Source organism: Chroicocephalus ridibundus, chromosome 3 (genome assembly GCF_963924245.1).
Source record: "Chroicocephalus ridibundus chromosome 3, bChrRid1.1, whole genome shotgun sequence".
Taxonomy (NCBI): Eukaryota; Metazoa; Chordata; class Aves; order Charadriiformes; family Laridae; genus Chroicocephalus; species Chroicocephalus ridibundus.
The window spans coordinates 43,914,476-43,937,703 of record NC_086286.1 but is presented as its reverse complement, the minus strand read 5'-3'; the positions used below and the strand labels follow the sequence as shown (position 1 = coordinate 43,937,703).

Genomic DNA, 23,228 nt, shown 5'->3' with positions numbered 1-23,228 from the left:
TCTCATTTGTCAAAATTAGACCGTTCAGGAGAGAATAAGAAATTCTAAAAATATGTGCAAAAATAAATGAGAAGCTACCGAAGAAGTAGTTATGAATGGCTATGGAGAGCTTTCAAGAGTAGTCCTGTGCAATATTTTCAATATCTATCAGTATTCAATGTTTTCATTAACATTTGCAATGATGGAATAGAGAGCATAAATGCTAAATTAACCAGTTGCCCCAAACTGGTTAAGGCTGCAGGCCCTGGGCAGAAGTATTAGAGTTCAGAATGATCATAAAAATTGAAGGCACGATCTGTGGAAAATAACTCCTATAAAGCAATAAGGACCTGATATAGTTAGTCTACTGAGATATCCGTCTATCTCAAAGATTTCCATTTTTTCGATGGGTTATGTACGAAATGTTACTGATCTATTTATTCTGTTTGTGCTACTCCTCTGCCATAATTGCTTACCACTGCTCATTGAGGTGCTAGTAAATACCACATTTCCATGTCTTTAATCCTATTCTTAAAATAACCCATACTGTTCCAAAAGTACTACTAGCTGAAAATAAGTCATCAGAAATCTCCCATAATCCTGGAGCCATAACCATTCCCCGTTCCTCACTCCTATAAATCTGTACCTGTGTGTTCTGGATGTAACTCTGTACATTTGCTAGAGGCATACGTTACTGCTGAATTAAGGAGGGTTTTGACAGACAAGGCTGCAAGCTATACATGTAGGAAAAATGGAATAAGACATAAAACATGGCTTTAGGGGAATTAATGTACATGAAGGTATTTATAGAAAACCAACTAAGAATGAAGGCCCCGGGGCAGCAAATGACTAGAAGATCTCTTAAGGTCCCTTCTGGGCCTTTCTGTGATTCAATATGGTGACTTAGAGGGAAGGAAAACCTATTTGACAAGTCTCCAAGTATGTTGACACCTGATCTTAACTAAATGTATCATCTGAGTTGTGCCAATGACATCAGTAAGATCACTTGTACATGAAAATGAATACATGAAAGTATGTTTTAATGAAAAGCTTTGTGTCTTTAAATGGCACCGTGAGTTATAAGGCAGAAATTACACTTCTCAAAAAATAATAAGAAATAGAGATAAATTCCTAGACTTTCCTAAGTCAGGTAAATCTTGTGATCATAGTTGAAAACTGTATCAAAAAAGAAGGGATCCCTTACAGAGAAGTCTATAAAGGACTTTACAAATAAAGTGATGATCACTCTGTGCCTCAAAGAAATTACAATCTTCAAATAATACATGGTATACACAATAGCGGGGGATGGTCAGCTGCAACAGGATTGCTTCCAACCCAGTTAAAGCACATTTGTGTTTGTACAGACAAGAACCAGGAATTACACAAAAGTACGCAACTTCACAGGGAACTTTTAACATTATGTTAAACACATAATTTGTTTCCACCTAAGAAACAAAGACCAACTTGCTTTGCAACCTGCCTAGCAAAAGAAAAATCAAAATAGTTTTCTCTATTTTGTTTTCATCTTTCAGTGACTGTGATATAGGAGGCCACTGAAGCAAAACAGTGGACACTCTATATATCTTCTCTGAAAATAAGTTAGAGAGATATCAATGATCTCATGGAACTGTTGTAACCAAGGGAAACAAAATCTTTTTATATTCAACAAATTTTGCATTAGCCTGTTGACAGAATAGCAGGACTAAGGAAAAGCTTAGGAAAAGTAAATTAATATTTTTTCTGGACATTCCCATAATAAAATTTAATCTAAACCATGTTAGATATTCATATTAAAATAAAAGCTTTGTTATCGTGCCATTTTTCAGATAAAAATACAGAACAAGGTCAAAAGTAGGGAATACTTTTTTTTTTAATGAAGACTTGTAATTGTTATATTAGCACATTTGAAGGCTCAGACTGATTTTATACTTTATGGCTATAATTCTTGAACTATATTGAAAATTTTCTTGATTTACTGTACAGATATTTTTACTCTATATAAATTATAAAGCTTCAAAACAGCATTCCAAAGGTAAGCCTAAGTCTAATGCACTAGGTAAATATTTTCCTCTGGTGACGGAACCTGAAAAAAGATTGTAGTATTTCTCCTGTCGTTGGCAAATTACACACTATGTTCTTTAGGTAGATGTGTATTCAGAGACTGGGGTATTCTTTATACTGACAAGGCTTCTGTCAGAAATGCAGTAAATTTCTGTATATTCTGTGTATTGTTTGTTTCTATTTCCTTCAGGAACTGAGATGTGAATGACAACAGCATCATCTTCCCAGTCAAGTTTAGTTTCTTAATTCTCACCAGGCATAGATAGTAATTTTCTGACATAAGTGACTGTAATGAGAAAGTTATGGTTTCACAGGTGGACAATCATAGATTCTATCAGAGAAACAGGGGAAGTTAAAGAAAGACAAGAAATTTTTATATATCACACAAGAAGAATACAAAAAAATCTTACATGTTGCAGTAGATAAACTCGCTATTTTTAGCTGTTCTTTAAAGGACTTGAGAAATAGATGATACACAAATGATTTATTAAACTTTCACTACATTTGTACTTTGTACTCATGAAACCTGGCCCTGGCATGAGACATTACTGTATTTTGTGAAATAATATGCATGTCAGAATTAAGAAACTATTTTCTATCTGTCCTTCTCTACCTCAATCACTTCTCATATAAGTAGACACATGCTGATGATGTTCAGCACTGTGGGCTCAATGAATCCTGTGGGCATCCCCCATCTTTTCTGCTCCAAGCAGAGACCTTAATTGCTAAAGAGATAGATTATATCTGTTAAAATTAATTCTTAAAATGTTTTGATATTAGGGTAATATGTTAAATGTCCTTGCCTTTGTTATGGCCCATAGATTAGACAATGGGAAGAGCTGGACAGTGGGAATAGGGTATATTCCTGTGAATTGATTGTTGGATCACAACAACCCTATGCAATGCTAAAAGCTTGGGGAAGAGTGTCTGGAAGGCTGCCTGGTGGGAAAGGACCTGGGGGTGTTGGTAGACAGCCAGCTGAATGCGAGCCAGCAGTGTGCTCAGGTGTCCAAGAAGGCCAATAGCATCCTGGCTTGTATCAGAAATAGTGTGGCCAGCAGAACCAGGGAAGTGATTATCCCACCATTGGCACTGGTGAGGCCCCACCTCGAATACTGTGTTCAGTTTTGGGCTTCTCACTACAAGAAAGACATTGAGATGCTGGAGCATGTCCATAGAAGGACAACGAAGCGGGTGAAGGATCTAGAGCACAAGCCTTATGAGGAGCGGCTGAGGGAACTGGGGTTGTTTAGTCTGGAGAAAAGGAGGCTGAGGGGAGACCTTATCACTCTCTGCAACTACCTGAAAGGAGGTTGTAGTGAGGTGGAGGTCGGTCTCTTCTCCCAAGTAACAAGTGATATGACAAGAAGAAATGGCCTCAAGTTACACCAGGGGAGGTTTAGATTGGATATTAGGAAAAGTATTTAAATAATATTAAAAAAAAACCCAGCCTGATTATCTGGAAGTCCCAATGTTGAATATGCCAAGGATCAATTAGAGGTACACAATGCTTGTTTTATTCAAGTTATTTTTAAGATGCACGTGCTTTATTTTAGAGGACTGTTCTGCTTGCTTTTTCTCTGTTTCTGGATGGTCTGAATGGATTTCAGTTGACCTCTTCTAACACATGGCTTAACTTTGTGAGTTAGATGATTCCAAAAGTACAGATTACTCAGCAGGTCACTTGTGTCTGCAGAGAAGTCTCATGTATATGTGCTAGGGAAGGGAGGGAGGGAGGAAAAGGGTGGAGCAGAACTCTGAAAGGGTTGGGGGTTATAACATAGATTTAGGCAGCCCTTATAAATGCAGATCTCAAGTATAAAGAAGATTACTGTCTCGGACAGTCTACTTAAAAACACCACCTTTCTAAGTAGAAGAATAATCTCTATGTGCAGTGAACCCATGTTCAATCCCACTAAAGGATACACAAGCTGAAAGTCTTTAATTCCGTAAATTAGTAATCACATACACAAGGTTTAAAAATACTGCAGAAACTGCATGAGTTGCATTCATTCAGCAGAGTGCAGTTTAGCCTTTATTCATTATGATAAATGCACAATCCACCTCCTGAATGAACTGGAAAATTTGACTGGCAATTGTTTTAACATTGGCCTTGCTACACTGTGTGTTGACATTACTTTGCTGAAAAGTAAAAAGCAAGTACTATGTGGATTATTTTCTTTAAATCAAATTCTTGTGCACCACAGTCTTCATTATGAGAGCTCATAATTTCTGGCTGTGTCTAAACTGTGAATGTGAAGAATTCTGCCCAGCTTTCTCATCCTGGTGCCAAATTTGGCTGCATCCACGCTTAACATTAGCATAAGGACCAATGTGCACACCATTCTCTTGCACCTTATGTCCCAGCACAGTTACCTCCACTGAGTTGAACCTAGGCTAGAGATTAGCAGCACTGTTTGTCCAGGTTCCCATACAGATTATCAGGGAGCAAGGACTCTGGGACAAATTGCAGCACTCTATTGTTTCAATGTACTCTATAGGTCAGATGTAATGGTAAAATCTACTTGTACCATCGTGGCACTTGACCTGAGTACTGTGGTCAAGGTTAGCTATAAACATTGTGCTCTCAGCACTGCCTGTGGTATAACAAAAAACAATCTGAGGCTCAGGCATTTGAAATCAATTAGTCTTGCTTCTGTCAGTCCCCCTGTACATAAGGTAATCTTACAGAAAATACTCATTATTTATCTAGTGCTGTAAACTAAGTATAAAAATCAGCAGTACAGCTCTACTATAACAAAACTACAGTAATCTGGATGATCTTCATATAGATATTCTTCAAGAAACAAGAAACAAGATCACTTTGGCCCTCCTTCATTCTTAACCAGTCAAAGTGGTGTTATGCAATCTAATACATAGGCAGCTGGACGTAAATCTGGATCTTTCTACAGTCTCTTCTAAATGGAGAGTTGGTGCCAAAATCTGAAACATACGTGCATGACTTCTTGGCTTGCAAGGAGAAAAACAGTCACCTCCCGTGCTGAATTAGTCATTAGTTCTCACATCTTTCTAGAATCATGAGGTGACGTAAAACAAGCATCAGTCAAATACATCCAGTGAAAGAAAAACAATATCAAAGGTTTTCCTTATTCTTCCCTAGATCAGTTCTGATTGTCAGCATGGAAGACATCTGCTGTCTGAGTAGTGCTGTCTCGCAGCACTTTGGTTTTCTTTGTGGTAGACCTCAATAGATCTGCAGAGAGAGCACATTCACTGGGGCGTCAAGAATCAGTACTGTATTTGATGGCAGACAAGCCCAGGACACACTGCACTGAAACCTGGAATTCCTGTGAATTGTTTTGAGCAGACTTTTACGTTGGGGCATTTGGCCAGTGTGCAATACTGCTTTCTGGAAAACAGTGAAGAAACCTTCTGTGATATTTAATTTAACTGAAAACAGATTGCCCTGAGCCAGTAATAACAAGACAAACTCATGACAACAAATAAGAAACTATTTTAGAATTTGAACTCAAATAACAGCTCCATTTAAGAAAATGAAGATTCTTTGAACTAATCCGGCACATGAGCACTTTCCTCCAATATTATAAGGATTTCTTGATAGACCAATTTACTAGTAAACTGCTGTCAGACGGCTATTCAAAAATGATGTATCCAATTCTGTTATCAAAAAACTTAAACTTTCTTGGTTTTATAACATAAGAATATTTACAAATTAGGTAGAGACATAGGTTTATAAATAATTTCCGTATTTCCTTTAGTCATATGAATTAGTATTTCCATTGTAGTGATACTGAGGAAGAGGGGAGAGCACAGGCAGGGATTGTCATAATTCTGGGCTGCTGGATTTGCTTCAGAATATAATATTTCTGGCAATAAATTTGTTCCTGATCTTCTAGGTAGTGAAGACCTTGAAGGTAACAGTATGTATAGGTGCAATTACAGTTGTAGTCCACAGCCATGTCTTTTTCTTCAGCTGTTCTGTTAAGTGAATTTACTAGGAGATCTGAAATATCGATGTGATCTATTTGTTCCTAATCATAGGAACATGTTCCAAATCTTCTGTTGAGATTTCCCACAAACTGAAACTATTCACTATGTTAAATTATTTACCACAGACCAACAGGAACCACATTCATCACAACTACACTTACAGTGTGTCTGTCTTGAATAATGTTTTGGTTGAAAATATTTCCAAAGGAAATACTGTTAAATTTGTCCTTTGTGTCATTCCACCAAAATACAGACTCAGACTTTCACATAATACATGGACTGTTTGCTGAAGTGTCAGCAGGTTGGAGTCATAGATTAGGTTATTGGCATGAAAGTGAAAGTGTTGGTATTTAACTGCAAATACAAATGTATATACATATGTGATTTGAATTCTTCTGCAGAAGCCGCTAACCTAATTTTCAGGAAACATTTTGTTCCAAAGTGGCTGCAACAGCCTATTCTTTTGATTTATGTCTGTAATTTCATTGATATGTATCATTTGGGAGTTATAAAAAGAGGAATGAGTGAGGTATTTCCCACTGTTACAACTATTTTACACCTTTTCTCTCAGGTCTCAGGGAGTATGAAGTAAACAATATGGCTTATTCAAGTACTGCAGCAATATCTTTTTTGTTGGAGAGAAATGCTGGTAGAATGTATAAATCCTTAAAAAAATTGCTATCTTTGGACTTGGAACTACAGCTAACCCTTGGATGCGTTGGGATACACTAAGTAGAATCAACCATGACATGAGTTGGATGTTTCAACCCAGGCAAGGCAAGACTGTCCTGTATAAAGTGGACTTGATCTGCCTGGTTACTACACTGGCACTGCAGCATTTTTTGACAAATACCAATACTGTAATTTAATAAAAATTGCTAATCTTTTTTTAAAGTGGACCCAATCAGCTGAAGAATAAGTTCTACAGAGCGTATGGTAATATGAAAGCAATCTGAGGGGTAGAAAAATAATGGAAAACTGACCTGACACCCCAGCCTTATATAGAAGAATGCTAAACAGGAAATCTATGCTATGTTTATTTTTTCCTCTCCTCCATGTCACTCAGCCCTTCATAGCCCCTTCCTCTCTGTAGTTAGTTTGCCCATTCTTATTCTCATCCTGCAGCCTGAACCATTTGTTACTTCAGTTGTTCATATTACAGAACTCTCTGAATGCATTCAGGAAGCACTGAGGAAAAACAACACTGATAGGGACAGGGAATAGTAAACCTGGAGATGTGGCAGGAAGCAGTTCATTATCTGAAAGATGATCTTATACTCATAATGCTCTGTGGAAACAAGAAGATTACGGCCAATGGCAGAGACCAGATCAGATTGCATAGCCCTCGTACTGAAAGGCTGTGAAGCAGTGGCAAACGCTGTCTCTCACTTAGTGTGGAGTGGGGATTCACAACTAAAACAGTGGAAGCTGAAACTTTACGTCTTGCCTGCTTGAGTTGTCAACGGAAGTCAGCAAGACAAAATTTGCTACACCAGTTCTTCCGTTGATTTTACTAGAATGCCTCCAGTGGTGGGTTTAATTGACTTAGTCCACTTGAGTCAGGTGAGCAAGATTTGACCCTACAGGCTTCCATGCATAAAAACAATCTCAGTTTTGTTTAACAATCAGTGGGGCTACGGTAAGGAATATATTCCCAGCCTTTACACCACTGTACAGGATCATTTGTAAAAAACACAAAACCTTTGTTTTAAATCAGCAGAGGGAATATTCTTTGGTGTTTTTCTCTATAAAGGAAATTTCATTTTTGGCAGCTAATACTAAAAGAGGAATGCACACATTTATATATGGTAGAAGAGTAGTGCAATAAACAGAGTGATTTTTTGCATCTCTATTCCAGGGCATGGCAGAATTTCATTACATTCATAATTTCTTCAAAATCTGATGCAGCCAACTATATGCAAGAACATAAACATCTCCTTGCTGAAATTTGCCCATACTAAATTAACTCTGTTATAGATATGTTATTTTTATTCTTACAGAACCCAAAGGCAACTTTTAGGGTTTCAGGGAAGATATGATATGTTATTAATTTACATTTTTTTCTGAACTTTGAAAATTTACTCAAACCTTAATTCTATCAGTCTCCAGTCCTCTCTCTACGTCTGCTTAATGGCAAACAGGCTGTATGATATCCCAGTGTGAATTCATAAATGTCTTTTGCCTGTCTGGAACTGAGCAGGTGATTGTATCAATGCCTGTGGAGGTTAGTGTGGACATTTATCTAACCTATTTTGAAAGCACATGACATTGTTTTAAGGATATATTTATAATAGTCATTTGTCTTCCTGAAAAATGAGAGCAGCTGAGCTGGAAGCACATTGTTTAATTTATGTCAAAGCATTGCTAATCGTGGCTGTTACTGAAATGTACTGTATATCAACAATATTAAATTTAATCTAGATAATTTGAAAAAGAGGCATTTGGGAAATCTGCTCCAGTCGTCCTTCACAGAAATTATGTGGCCACATCTATATCACATACGTTTTTCGTATACTGCTCTGAAAGATTAAGTTAATCCTTCCCTTGGGCTGTGCTTTTATCCTCTTTGGTTTATTTGCTCCTCCCAGATATTAAGAACTTTATTCTCCTCCTATATTGCATAATCCTATAAGAACATGGAATATTCTTCTTTGGACTTTTCATGTAACTTATCCAATTTTCTGTTAAATTTCTGGTCCCATTTTCAGGGACATTTCCCAAATTCAAATTACTTCGTCTCTTGGTTAGTCTGCAAGTAAACCCTACAGAATTAGCCACAGAAGAGAAGACTCAAGGGGGATCTCAGCAATGTATATAAATATCAGAATGGAGGCTGTAAAGAAGATGGAGCCAGGCTTTTATCAGTGGTGCCCAGTGACAGGACCAGAGGCAAGGAAAATTGAAACATGGGAGGTTCTGTCTGAATATCAGGAAACTTTTACTATGAGGTAGACCGAGCACTGGCACTGGTTGCCCAGAGAGGTTGTGGAGTCTCCATCCTTGGAGATATTCAAAGTCCATTTGGACGTGGTTCTCAGCAACTGTGTCTAGGTGGCCCCACTTGAACAGTGGAGTTAGACAAGATGATTTCCGGAAGTCCTTTCCAACCTCGACCATTCTGTGATTCTGTGAAAAGGTAAACGGGACTAGAACTAATTTTAAATTTACTTTTTTTGGCTCATACCTACATTGTCCTTCTCCAGTTCTTAGACTTACATGGTGTATAACATACCTGCATGTTTACAACCAGCATGCAGCTGGACTGTTTGAGGAAACTATCTGTTCTAGCTACGGTTGTATCTTTGCAAAATGATGTTTTGTTTCCCAGTATATCTGAGAATGCACAAATTTCCTTCATGAATGGATTGTCCTCATGTATTCTCAGCATACATGAAGGAAATGATCCACTAGATGTTCTGTTTCTGGGCAAGTATTTGATGGTTAAAGCATTAAATAATCTGTATTTGCTGCAGATTGAAACAGAGCAAGATCTATATTCTGCCTGTGCTGATTTCTAGAGTTGTTCTACCAGAAAACAGAGATCTAGGGTTTAAGCTATATTAAAAATAGATTTCCAGACCTGTAGTAATCTGATTGCTTATTTTTCTATAGGGGAATGAAGAAACAGGAGATCTTCAAAATGTAAACAAAATGTTGTATACCTGAAAATTACTACAAACCCTATGACTAAGGTCAGAGCATCATTCTAAGATTGGCTGAAGACTGATAGGAGGAAGCTGACTAGTTTTGAGCTCTTCTGACCTAGGTGTTCATGGCAGTCACCTCTGATCTACACCTCTTGCTTCCTGCTTCTGACCCACACACCATCTAAATGTCCACTGAAACTGTTCTCCAGAAGTGTTGAGGGTTATTTCATCTTTGCATTAGAGGTCAGGTAGATCTATTGTCAGCACACCAAGCACACAGCACAGAGGCAGACAGAGAGACTTTACACACTCTCAGTCATTGCATAGCAGCCAGTAAAGAGCCTGCATACTCATTACTATACAATTAGACTCACTATTGCATATAAACCAGTTTGATTTCTTTACAGCATTCCTCCATGTTTGGGAAAAGGAAAGTAACCTTATATATTACCAGGTTAATGGTACTGTTTGAGGAAGTGATTTGAAATGTTCATAATTTTGAACTTCACCAAATTACTGCCTCAATAAGGCACCAATTATAGTACCGTCTGCTGCACCACGTTGCATTAATGTGCTTAGAGCTAAATCCTCCTTGCCTTAGTGCCTTAGCCTCACAAGTAATCCCATTGACATCAATTTGTTCCTAAGTCTTCTAATAACTACAGGGAGTTGTAGTACTTTGCAGGATCACCTTCAGGGATCACAAGACACACAACAGCACTCTCAGCAGATAACTTACTCTATTAAATAACACAGCAAGCAGAACTGCAGTTCGACCTCTGCTTCATGCCTGGTGATTTTTGTCTTTGAGGGCTCAGATGTTCAGTATGAATTTGTAATTTTTTTCACTTAGACCACGGAGCCTTCAATGCCCCTCTGAAACAGTTGAACAGTGTAGCAAATGGGGGCAGATAAACTAAAGACTTCAACAGAAAATCAACTTTAATTGTTGCTTACTCTTCCTGCCTATGCCTATAGTGAACGCTGTGGCTAGTGCAACTTCTTTCTGCCTCAAGAGTTGTTGGATTTTGGATTTTCTTGCACAAGTGTTTTTTCATAAGTTGTTTCAATGACTTGCAGCATCACTGTTTTGGAACACTGAGGAAAGTTATCTGTCTTTTTCCAAAAACAAATTTTCCTTAACTTAAAAAAAGTATCAGCAGGGACAGAGAGTTTGTAAGCACTAAAAGGAAGTTACTGTTTTCTCTTGAGAGTTGTTGAGATATTTTCTTTAGAGCACTGTTTTAAGGTCACTTTCTTATTCTTTACTAGCAGTAATTTGGAGGTATTATCTCGGGGGCTGGGGGGGAGTGTCAGCAAATCATGGACTTCTTTATTCGTTTTCTTCTCAGTTAATTACAGACAGAAAAGAGCAGAAGAGGATTCACTTCTTCCAAAGTCAAAGCATGTTTCCACAGTGGCCTCCTCATAAAAACCCAGCAGGATACAGTGTTCCTGAGCCTGAACTTTATTGTACTGAGAGCATGTAGGATATTAATTTACCAAATTTGTCTTGCCCTGTTTCCCATCTGTGTTCTGTCTCCCTCTGCTGTTCCCATTTTAGTTGGTAAGACAAATCTTTTACTTTTCATTTGTCTGTGTATATGTATTAGGAAAAATACGAGAGGGGTGTTGCTGTTTTTACATGCTCATAAAACATAGGCTTTATACCAGAATAGAAAAGATGGTTCAAGCTTTTTTCTATGTTATGAATTTTACGACCTGAAGGAAGGTAGTGCTTGAGAGAAAAGTGTTTATGTATGCAAATACACACATTTAAACTTTTTAAGGGATTTCAGAATGCTTTGGCAAGAACTCCTACTGAATTCTGGAGGGATTTGGTTCCCAATTCTGCTTAGAGTCTGTGGAAATCCCATCTGTAACTATGTGGCTTTGCCATTGGGTTGAAAAATGAAAGCCACAAGAAGAGCAACCCAGAACAGAGGGAAGCGATCCAGACTGCGGTCCTGGAGAGGATAACAGAGTAGTTTGCTAAAGCTGTGGCAGCAAGATGATAGGAAAAAGAGGCAGCGTGCATTCCTCAAGTGCCCCTCTGTGCCTGTTACCTGTGTGAAGGAGGCTGTGGGAACACAGGCAAGAATGCCTCCTCTGCTAAGTCTTAAAAAAGGCATATCTGTGGGTAAAAGCAAATTCTGATAGCACCCAAACTGAAACAGGTTTTTTATGAATGTAAGCCAGTGTTGTTCATATAATGTTGTTATAAGTTGTTTCCAAATGCACTTGAAGCTCCTGCTCTCCACACTCCCTCTCCTCCATAATGTGTTTTGTTTGCTTCAATATAATCTGTATTCTGTGATTCCAGAAGACACAGTCGAGAAGCATTTTGGCATAAAGAATATGTTTTCAGAGGGCTTCAGGGATTCCTGGCATTTGTCAGGCTGCTGTGGGAAGTTCTTCAATAAATAAGGACAACAGCAATGTTACTATTAACAAAACATTCCTAAGGCAACTCCACCTAGTCACCTAATTTCCAAATAAGCACGCCTTTTGTTGCCGCTCTTCATGCATGAATTCATGCACAGTCATGTGTGCTGATGCAGATGAACAGCAGTGACATTATATCTCGCGGCCATGCTGGTAATGCCTTGTGTGGGAGTTACTCATGTGGAACCATGGTTTATGTAATCTCCCCATCCTAAGGAAGAAGGCCAGAAGGAAGGGAAGAGATTTATCAGTGCTGTGATGTGTCCGGGTTTTTGCTGTCACTTTAAGTGACTGCATTTTCTTAATGTGGTACTGGCATTAATAGTTGAACAAGCAGCAAGAAATAGTGCAAAAAGCTCTTACTTATATTCACTCATGCTGTAAAATCATCTTCTTTTCTTATTGCTTTGATAAATAAGCTGTCAAATTTATGTTTCAATTGTTGATCAATTTAACTTGGATAGTCCATGAGATTATTAGAATTATCTGTCTTCAATTTTGTTTTGTATAATTTTACTAACTTTGAAACAGATCTGGGTAATGTTTATGGAAAGGTCATTATCTCTCTGTTCAGTGACTTATTCTTTTCACCTGACTAGAGTATCTCCATAGATACCTGCTTCTGATTAATCTTCAGTTCTTACAGCTGTTTTTACATGCTCTAATTGTGACTGTGCCAAAATTGAGGTTGGAGATCTATCTGCAGCATTGCCTAAACTTTATCGACTTTCATCTCCAGTTCTTTCTATTTTTGCTGGTCTACTGTCAGCTGGATGAACAGTTTCATCATTTTTTCTATTCAACTGGATTTCCTTTTTCAAGCCTTCTCACTGTCTCTTTCTCACTAAAGCTTTTTTTGTATGCTTTAGAAATTGAATGTCTGAGCAAACACCTGAAATGTAATCAGAAGTCTATATGATGGACATGGTTCTTCTGACTCAGTACTGTCTCAGAGAAAATTTAACCTCAGTAAGAAGTTCTTAGAGCCTTCTCCTTTTGAGTTTTCCTGAAAACAAACAAGATATTCATGAGAAATTTTCTTTCTACTTAAAATTCTGAAACACTCATTTGTGAACTTCTCTCTGATGCCACAGGTGATCTGTGTTTACATTGATCAGTGTATCTCTTTCTTTTCTTCCCTTCCTTTTCAGAATTTTGCTGGATCCTCTGTAACTTCCTTTAAAATCAGGATGCTGATGGAAATTACAATAATCTCAAAATCTGTGTATCTCCCTGAATAATTTCCATCCATTATTGTCTCCCTTATTTTTATTCTGCAAAGAGTGAACAGTCTTCTGTTTGGTTGGGATTTTTTAGCAATGGTGTTTTTTCCATGCTGAGATCCATTTTTAGGTGAAAAAAACAGATATACTTCAGTATTTTATAACATTCAGAGTAATAAACAATCATTCTTAATTGTATAGCATGTTTCTTTGGAATAAATCATTCCTGGCAATTGCAATCAACTTTTCATACCATGAACATATGCACAAAAGTATTCCTTATTATCAAAAGCATTTTTAAGGACACGACATGCTGCCTATGAATTATAACGGGCACATGCTCTCTTCAACAGAAAACTAAATACATTTCAAAATGAAGAAGGGAATGAGCTATGGTGAGGAAAGTGGAAATCATCAAAACTTGTGGGTTATGTTTCAGACTATGATTTGCTGTGTGTCTTTTGGAAGACCACTTACTTTTTCTGTTTATAGGTGTAAAACAAAAATTTTCCCTGAAGTAGTTATATGTATTAAAAAAAAAGGTTTTCTGTGATCAAATGGACAGATACAAGTGGTATTCTTCAGAAGTAAAATAATGCAATCCCAAATTTGCAGACAAAGTATTTCTCAGGGCTGGTTTAGGTTTTCAAAGATTTTTCTATTAAAAGGTGAGTAATGTTACGGAAGTGAGTTTTCTGAGTTTTCAGCAGTGAACTTCATTGTAACTGTTTCCTTTATGAGGTTAACAGATGTCATGTTCTTGGTTTTTCCTCAGAGTTCTTCCTGTCAGGTTTCTAGCTTGGTGTTAGGCAAGATGAGCTAAAAGAAATTAGTTTGCAAATCAAATGTATTTAATGATAATTTAATCCATCTTTCTTCTACCAGTCACCAGCATTTCTAGGTCAATAACACACTGACTGTGCTGAATTTGAGTTACACACCAGACAGTAGTTTCTAGCACTTCTAGTTACACGTGTTAATGGCTTTAGCAAGTAGCTTATGTCATTAAAACTTATACGAAATTATATGAAAGTGCTGAATAGAGCTCTACATTCTTTGTTCTGTCTAATCTCTTTTTTCTAAGGTGCCAGTCATTGTGCTATCTAAAACATCAGTCAGAAACAAAAAAAATGTAATTTCCAATTGAACTTCCAGTCTTGCCATCCCAATTCCACTTGCCTCTTTTTCTGTTACAATGCCCATCTGTTATGCACAGCTGTTTAGGTGGGTTTCAAGAGGCATACTGGACTGTCTTTCCACAACAGGCAAGCTAATGGACAGCTTCTTTTACCTGTGGGTGTATTAAGTAGGTTTTCAGGAATATAATGCAAGAATCTGCACCCAAGCTGTCTGCTGCAGACATCTTTTGACTTGGACCTACCTTTACCATAATGTTTATCACCGTACAGGAGATGCTGGGATGAATCAAAGAAATGGCGGTGGATTTCCCTTGCTTATTTCCTAGGATTTTTATTTTTTTTCCTCATTAGTTTACCCCATATTATTGTTCTTTTAGAGAAACAGCCACCCAGCCCCAGTCAGGAGAGGGTGTCTGCTTCATCCTTCCTGGACAGGACTATGAAGTTAGAATTTGACTAACTGCATCAAGATCACCTAAGAAAAGCCACTGAGTGACAAAGTTAAGAATAAGGAACAGCTGAGAGAGGAAGACCTATAGGGACTATAGCACAGGAAGCAGAATTATTCATGTTATATTTCTGTCTGAGACACAGCTCTGTTATCAAATTCAGTTGAATATTTCATGGGCTTGTGCTGATGTGGTTTATGGACTTACATTTTATGGAGCATTTCATCCAAAGATTCAATGACTTTTGTAAATGCCCACAGCACTTCCAGTACCAATGGGAGCATTGTACCAACATGTGTCTTTGTGTTAAAATCCCAATTAAAAATGCAGCCCCGCCTTTTCATAACACAATTGAAAAAATACAAATAACTTGCACAGATACCTATATAAAACTCACTACAGTTTTGGCAGCTGAATAAGAATTGCAGGTAGATGTGATGACAGAATAACTTTTGAGAACGTAGCAAGATTATCTTGCAGAGAAATACACAATACTAAAAGCCATGGGATCTGTGAAATTATATCATGATGTCTTGCAGGATTAAGAGCAGTTTGCATAGGATAGCAGTAAGTTCAACACAGCTTTTGATCAGGCAAGATGAATAAGTGTTGTTAAAGTATAATTATTGGTGAGGAATTCTAGAGTTTAAAGCAAGTGCTGTGTTTTACATTGAAACCAAAAGTAAGAACAAAGGTATCTAATATGTCTAGTATTCCTTACAGGATAGTACCCCGACTGTGATTGATAGCATTTGCTTATGGAGAGCAAAAGAACTATATATGCATAAAAATGATCCTTCTGCAGTATGTCCTGATCCTGATTTGCTCCAACATCTGCGGTCGATCAAAGATTTCAGAAATTCCTTTATCTAGAACCCTATGAAATTTATCTTTATATTGTTGCACACTGTTTAATAGTCCAGTTCAAATACAAGTTTTTAAACCCTTGGGATTTATCTATATGTGACTGAAAAATATGACACAATGGAGTCATCTTGTCATTAAGGAGTAGAACAAGTTCTTGGGAGATCTGGTTCCAAGGTGGACTTGTCAGGTCAAGATTACAAAACAGCCTTTCTGTGCCTTTTATTCTTAGTAAAATGGGGATACAGATGCCTTTGGTATTTGCCTTGCTTATCTGGGGATGTACCATGCTTAACAATGTGATTTTCATTGGAGGCTATAATATTACTGTCATAGAAACAAAAAGTAGTTGAAAATCCAATGCAATACATGATACAGTCCTACATTTTCTCCCCTCTCTCTCCCTCTAGATATTTAGAGTGTGGGATATACAGACCCTTTCACTGCTGCAGGTCTTCCATGATAATCAAGGGAGTCCTGGAGAGATAGAGACCATTGCCATGGTATTTGACGATGATCGTGGTACACTTATCACTGGTATGTTATTGCAGTTGATATGTGAGAGCATCCATGCCCGTTCTCCTAGAATGCAATTTCCTTTATGATTACATACACCTGAAGTTGAGTACAGGAATAAGGTATATGAGATGCACAGAATACTGGGAGGTAAGAGTATTTGGACATTAAGACTAATTAAGGTGCTAATTTCAATATAGAAATATGCATGAAAATATGCAGCATGGGAATTAACAACAGGAACCAGAGGAAATGAGAAAAGCAAGGTGACCCTTCCTTAGAAAAATTAAACTACAGATATTGTGCTGTAGCTTTGTCATTTCTTGAAAGCTACTAGGTTGCTGATCTTCCCCTGATGATTCCTCTAACACCCTCCTCCCATTTGGAGATCAAAGTATAATCTCTGTGGAGCTCTCACAAGTGTAGAGAGACGCACAGTCTGTGGTGCCAACAGTCACACTGTACGATTGATCGGGAATAAAATATTGTGGGAACTCATCTGAGGTTTTTGGGCTCTGTTATCTGACTCTGTAGCAGGGGCCTGGTACCTTTGAGGGACCAGAGCTTCACCGGCGTCACTGAGGATGTAAGCCATCTGTATCTAAGGCAGAGACTCTGGAAACTGGCAGCGTTTGTCTGCCCCAGAGATATAGTTGCTGAAAAAACCCATCTTTGAACCTGTTCTGGGGCTATAGAGGCCTGAGACATACCAAGCAAATAAGGTCATTGTCTTTGGAGACAGTTTTTTCTGTCCTTGGTTTAGGAACAAGGCACAAAGCTTGAAAAAACTTGTTAAATCTAAGAAGATGAATGTGAAACATTTTGTTTTCAGTGACCTGGTAATTTCTGCTGAATCTTTGTGCCAATAAACCTGTTTTAGAAGCCTAAATATATACATTGAACTAGAGTCCACACATTGTTATATGTATTTAGGCATTTGGTAAGCACTGCAAAGCTTAAGAAACTTCAGTTTCTAGGTCTTATTTAAAAAATACCCAGAATATTAATCAGTCTAGTTTTGTAAAGATTTTTAATCATTAAAGGATACAGATATGATCTTCCATTCAAATTTACGTTAGTGAGATTTTCAAGGCTTAGTAACATAGGGATTTTACATGGATAAATGTAATACCTTGACAAAATGAGGTAACTTTACCCTAATAAACAATGATTGGAGTAAATATCTGTAAAAATCTGGTCCTGGTCTCTGTTAATGATTTGATTAAAAGGCTAAGTGAAGGTCTCCTTGTCCCTGAAGAGAGCAAGAGACTGAGGCTATATGTGGATGATGAATTCTCATTGCTATGTACCTGATTGTACAGAGGAGATTTTCAGTTATTAGTTCACTAACATCCATAGATCACGGCTCACCTTCATGCTTCATTTGAATACCACCACAGCTTTCCTTCTGTGCCTTTTCCAAGCTGCTGGCCTCTATGCCTGGAGTTATGCCAAGTCGTCCTTTGCTGCTACTTGCTGATGACTGGTGCTCCTCTACTGGTAGAACCGTAGTAATACTGGAACTGAAATAGGCTGCATGTGTAGTCTGGCTTGTGAGCCTGCGTTGTAAAAACCTTGTCCTTTCTTTTGTCTTGTCTTCCCCATCTGCCTCTCTGTCTTTTCAAACCTTCTGATCCGAGAGCACTAGAAGGTGTCTAGAAAACACCATTCAGACCTGCAGTGGCATATAAAGGAAGATACTGGAAGGACATCATCATTGTCTGCAGATAGAATTGCTTTATCTCTAAGAAAGTGGATACCAGAATTTATTTTAATGATATATCTGCCAATTAGAATTTTATTTATTTGGGTTCATTCCATTCCATGTCAACCCACTCTGGGACTGGAGGATTTATGCTCCTAATGATTTGGAGTCACAGTATCAACCCCATCAAAGGTGGGCAGCTGGTTGTTTAAGGCAGGTAAATACTTAGCCATTGTTTAATTGGTGCTTTGTGGGGAGCACGTGTGAATGTTTTCTGGTTTAGAGAACAGATATTCTCTAGAAATAGACAATATTCCTTATCCTCTTCAGAAGAACTCAAATTAACCCTACGGTTTACATAAATCTTTTTGTATCCAGGGAAAGTAACTGCTACTATACACGAAATCTGTATATTCTCACTTCTCTCACTCTGTGCAGGTTCAGCTGTCATTGATATTTATCCCCTAACTCATATGATACAAGACACAAGACATGTGCCACAGACACATGAGAAAAGCATCAGTGTTCTGATTTACAACACAGTTTTTCACCAGATTCTCACTATCTGCTCTGAGTCAATACTGAAGGTGAGTGTTAAGTTGTCATCATTTAAACTGAAAAATAGAAGTTTCAGCTTTTTTGTTACAAGTAAGTTACTGGGTAATTAGGTAAGCGATTAGTGTTTATCATTCAAAGTGTTGGTTTTCTGGCTATTTTTGTGCTCAAATTCTCCAGGGAAGCGGTAGCCATGATGAATAAGCTGTTTCGGCTCAGCAGCGTTACTTTTGTCAGAAAACTACTTCCCTGACCTGCACTGACATAACTGCACTGCAAGCACCAGGCAGATTGAGCAAGGCTTCAGAGGTGCTGGATTTAGTTGTAATTTTATTTCCTTTGGCTGAACAGGTACACTTCACCTGTTCCTGCAATGGATTCTTGCAAGTAATGCGATAGTAGTGGAAGTCCATTGGCTATTTAGTAGCTATAATGGAAAATTTTAACTGCCATGATGTCGAACTGTACATTCAATCAGCAGCTCATGCAAGCACAATTACACATTATTCTTCAATTCAGAAGGCATATCTAATAAGCTTCTCTTTAAGGTTTAGGAAGTGATTGAGTCCCAGTAAGCTTAGTAGAATATAAACGTGTACTGTAGACATTCTATGGATTGGTTTAAAACATGAAAAAAGTGACTTTGTAAAAACAGGACTGTGAAAAAAAATGCTGCCTTCCTTCACTAAAATTGAAAAGTTTCATTGGCACATACAGTGTGCCTCAACTATAAACTCTGACTTTTTATCCTCCTGTTTCACTTACTCTTTTCTCTGATCTGCTTCTATTTGTCTAGCAGTTCTGAAGCCAATTTTCTGACCTTCTGTAGATCCTTTTCTCATTCAAATAATTTCCAAGAACATGTTGTTCTGAGCCTTAAGGATTTCATACAGTGAGGGAGAAGTGTTGAATATGATAGCCAGTTAACAAGAAAAATAAAGTGGTGAAGATCACTTTTAACACTTTTTATCACAGCTCTATTTGTGTTGAAACATGAATGAAAAGATTCAGTTTGCCTGTTAACTTTACCATTTGCATTTGAACCACTAAAAAATAGTTGCCATGCAAGTGTCAGAAAACCCACAGATTAATAAAATGAATCATTACTGGTGTAATTAACAGTGTGACAATAATCATCAGAGGTACCAAGGACCTGCAGTTTTCATTAACTCTTGATGGGGTTAGATGGCAAGATTTGTAGGGAGAGGTAGCATCTCTTATTGGGCCAGCTGGCGATGCATGCTATTCCTGTGGAGAAAGCCTTGTTTGTGTAAAGGTTTGTTCATTTTATATACTTGGTAAAGATGTTATTTCTCACTGTAAACCCTACCTTCCTTAGACCGTAGCGGCTACAACGCCATTACAATTTCAAGATAGTTTGGGGCACTTGGTGCTGCAGACAGTGCATATGACATAAGTGGCTACTTCATAAATCCAGTTGAATCTGAGCTATTCCACTACAGCAACCAAACTTTGTACTGGTACTTCATTATAAGGCACTGTTTAAATTCCCAAAAGGATTAGATAATGATCAGATATAGTTGTTCCTACATTTTGGGACCAAGTGTTTTTGAAAAGCCTCGTTTTGATATTCAGCATAGAAATTATAGCTCTAACCATTCTTTGTATTTAGATTTCCTTGCTTTTGCACTCTAAAAACTTATTATGTTTAACAACAGTCTCCCTGACTTAACAAGGGTCTTTCTTATAACATACTAAATAGAGCCTCCCCTTGCTAGAATTGCTTCTCTGGGGAGAGGGACATTTTCAGGGAAATTACACTGGTATTTCAGTAAAAGAACATGGTAATGTGCTGTTGTAACAGAGAACCTATTTCATGGGATGTGAAAATTTGCTCTTGGAAGTATTCGTCTTTCTCCAATTACACTAGAACACATTGTGTGATGAGTTTTTTAGAGGTTGTAGTACAAATAATTACCATCTTATTTTTTCAGGTCTGGGACCTAGAAACAGGATATCAAATATACCAGATTGAAGACGCGCATGGGCTGAATATTGAAGTGACCTGTGCGGCCATTGAAATAAATGGTTTTTATCTTGCTACTGGGGCATGTGATGGTAAAGCAATTAAATAATTACCACATTTTTAATACATTTATTTAAAATGACATGTGTTAAGGGCTCTGCCTTGACTCTCTGAGTGACAGAAGAATGACTTTTGGCTTTCTTTCAAGACGGGAGGAAGTATACACAGAAAGGAATGCACAGCTGAAAAAGGCAGCAGGGGGAAGGTTTGTCTTGGTTGGGTTTTATTTGATAGGTGATTCATAGAAAGGTTATTCTTGGCTGCTTGAGCTCTGGTACTTTGCTAGCCTATTGCTCTATGGAAGACTATTTGCAAAGCTCTTGGTCTGAAAAGATGATTCCTTATGGGACTTAGGACCTCGATCTGTGTACCACACTGTAACTAAATGGCCGCAGATGGAGAAAGGTAGTTTTTCAATTTTATAGTATCTAAGCTCAATTTTATAGTGTCTGCAGGCACTGAACACTAGAATATATATAGCTGCTGGTTTCCTGAACTTTTTGCTTGTGTTATAACAGGTGCATCCGTTTTAGGTAAAGTGAGAAGACCTCTCCAATACACAAGAGCCACACTGAATTCTGCACCAAACTTTGATAATTTTGTGATCTGTTAACATGGCTGAATAATTCTTCTTACATTCAAATGTTCAAGAGTACATACCTGAACTATTAAAATATATGAAATATGTGAAAGCTACCTCACATAAAGAGGAGATGACCTTTTCCACACAGCATTCTGGCTAATGTTTCTTATTTATGCTTGGGAGCAGAGACTCTGCCCTTTATGGATCTCAAGAGCATGACAGAAGGTGAATGCTATCAAGTCTTACAAATGTGGAGCCATATGTAGTAACTGCTTCACTTAAGATAATGCTTTAGCTCCTTCTCCTCACTAACTTTGTGGGACAAGTCCAGCAACCAGGTCCCTCTGCTCCTTGCTGTAGCTCAGAACCTGAAGTCTTCTGCCTGACTGCCCCACCACTCTGCTTACTCTCTGATGGCGTTAGTCCAGAAATAGGTGTGAGATAGGCTGATAGTCTTTTATCCTTTGAGCTGCAGCATAAAACTGACATGGAAAAAGATGGGAAAATGGTGGTACTAGTGGTGAAGGTGTTTTCTGGTAAGTTTTGTGTCCCTAAGGGTGATTTCCTGTTACAGCTTTTGAAAGATCAGTGACCTGGCTCTGAATCTTCAATTGGATTTTCTTTTTTCTTCTCCTTTCCCTGTCTTATCCAGTTCAAATTTCTGACTTTGAAGCAGAGGTTATTGCTGAAATTTAATTGCCTTCTGTATATCTTTCTTATCCTTGTGTAGGAACTGTGAAAATTTGGGAGTTTGAAAGTGGGCAGGAAGTTAAAGCCTTGCCTTTGGCCCAGCACAGCAAAGATGAGTGTCATCTGCTGAAGATAGTTTATCTGCAGGCTGATGAGAGTCAACATGCGCTTCTTGTTTTGGAGCAGAGTGGGAAAATGAAAATCATTCAGGTTTTTCAAATATACTTATATAATTATATTATTTTTTTTTCTGTTTTCATTTGGTAGCTCCTAATTTTCAAGATAAAATAAGACTTTTTCATTGATTAGTAGACAAAATTTTAGAAGCTGTCAAGGAACAATCCATTTTCTGCATGTCATCCAATTAGCTTTCTGCTTTACGGTCTACGTGTTTATATGTTCATTAGTCCATTGCTGGTTTCCAGCATTCTGATAATTTCTTTCCATGCATTTACTATAATGGCACATGAATGTTTTTCTGTTTGTGATCGAGGTTTCAGTAGTTATAGATCTTTTAAGGTAAAAGCTTTAACATATTACTGTTGTTATTATAGAGAGTGTTTACCATGTTTATAGAGTTTCTGGGTCACCAGCAGCTGAGACTGGTTAGAATTTTCTTCCTCAAATTGGAATGTTTTACTTGGGACAAAATTTTCCTTATAAAACTTTAAAGCTACTATGTGCAAGGGAACAAAGTTTGTGGGGAGAAGTAATAAATTTTATTAGACAGATGATACATTAGGGGATAAAAACATAGAAGTTCTCATCTTGGTAAATAATTTATTACTTTTAAGCCTCCTGCAAATAAATAGCTGTTTTATAGAGAGTTGTTTATTTGATATTCAGATTTTTCTGAAATAGTACATCACACCAGTTGCCCCCCAGTGTTACTACTGAAAATGTTAAACCGTTTATGAAATGTAAATGTATCCCTTGACAAACAGGCTGGTAAAGAGTTGAATCTCCTCCAAGTCTATACAAACCTAAGTACATTAATACTGTTTCAGTACCAATTCCCAAAATGGACAGAAATATTGAGGTTAAAGCAGAAACTAGATACTGAAGTGAACTTGTTACAGGCGCAAAAACTATCAAGGTAACTCCCAGTCACCTCTAGGCACAATGGGAAGGAATCAGTGACTTGGGGCCATGGCTGAACCATGGCTTGTTCTTCTCACGCAACTGGAAAAACCACCAGTTTTGCTGGTGTGGTAGATATGAACTGGAGACTAGCAATGTTAATAAAATAAGCAGGTGTAACTAAAGAGACTTTAAGAGGATAGTTAAACCGCACAAAATCAGAAGTTCTGAACTCCACAGCTGGACAGCTTCTAATGTAACAGCAGGTAATTT

The 23,228-nt window shown here is 37.7% G+C and overlaps 3 protein-coding genes across 5 annotated transcripts in view; 2 read left to right on the top strand and 1 right to left on the bottom strand.

Annotated features, from left to right (window-relative positions):
- The window catches only part of OPN3 (opsin 3), a 116,056-nt gene that overhangs the window by 64,419 nt on the left and 28,409 nt on the right, over positions 1-23,228 (bottom strand). The window lies entirely within an intron of this gene.
- LOC134512979 (WD repeat-containing protein 64-like) overlaps positions 1-23,228 on the top strand; it is a 73,723-nt gene that overhangs the window by 30,949 nt on the left and 19,546 nt on the right. The window contains exons 10-13 of the mRNA XM_063328910.1: positions 16,190-16,316; positions 18,439-18,587; positions 20,511-20,634; positions 21,916-22,085. Of these exons, the coding sequence (XP_063184980.1) occupies positions 16,190-16,316; positions 18,439-18,587; positions 20,511-20,634; positions 21,916-22,085 (570 nt within the window). The remainder of the gene's footprint in view (positions 1-16,189; positions 16,317-18,438; positions 18,588-20,510; positions 20,635-21,915; positions 22,086-23,228) is intronic.
- Positions 1-23,228, top strand: part of LOC134513795 (WD repeat-containing protein 64-like) — a 73,723-nt gene that overhangs the window by 30,949 nt on the left and 19,546 nt on the right. Inside the window, exons 11-14 of the mRNA XM_063330965.1 lie at positions 16,190-16,316; positions 18,439-18,587; positions 20,511-20,634; positions 21,916-22,085. Of these exons, the coding sequence (XP_063187035.1) occupies positions 16,190-16,316; positions 18,439-18,587; positions 20,511-20,634; positions 21,916-22,085 (570 nt within the window). The remainder of the gene's footprint in view (positions 1-16,189; positions 16,317-18,438; positions 18,588-20,510; positions 20,635-21,915; positions 22,086-23,228) is intronic.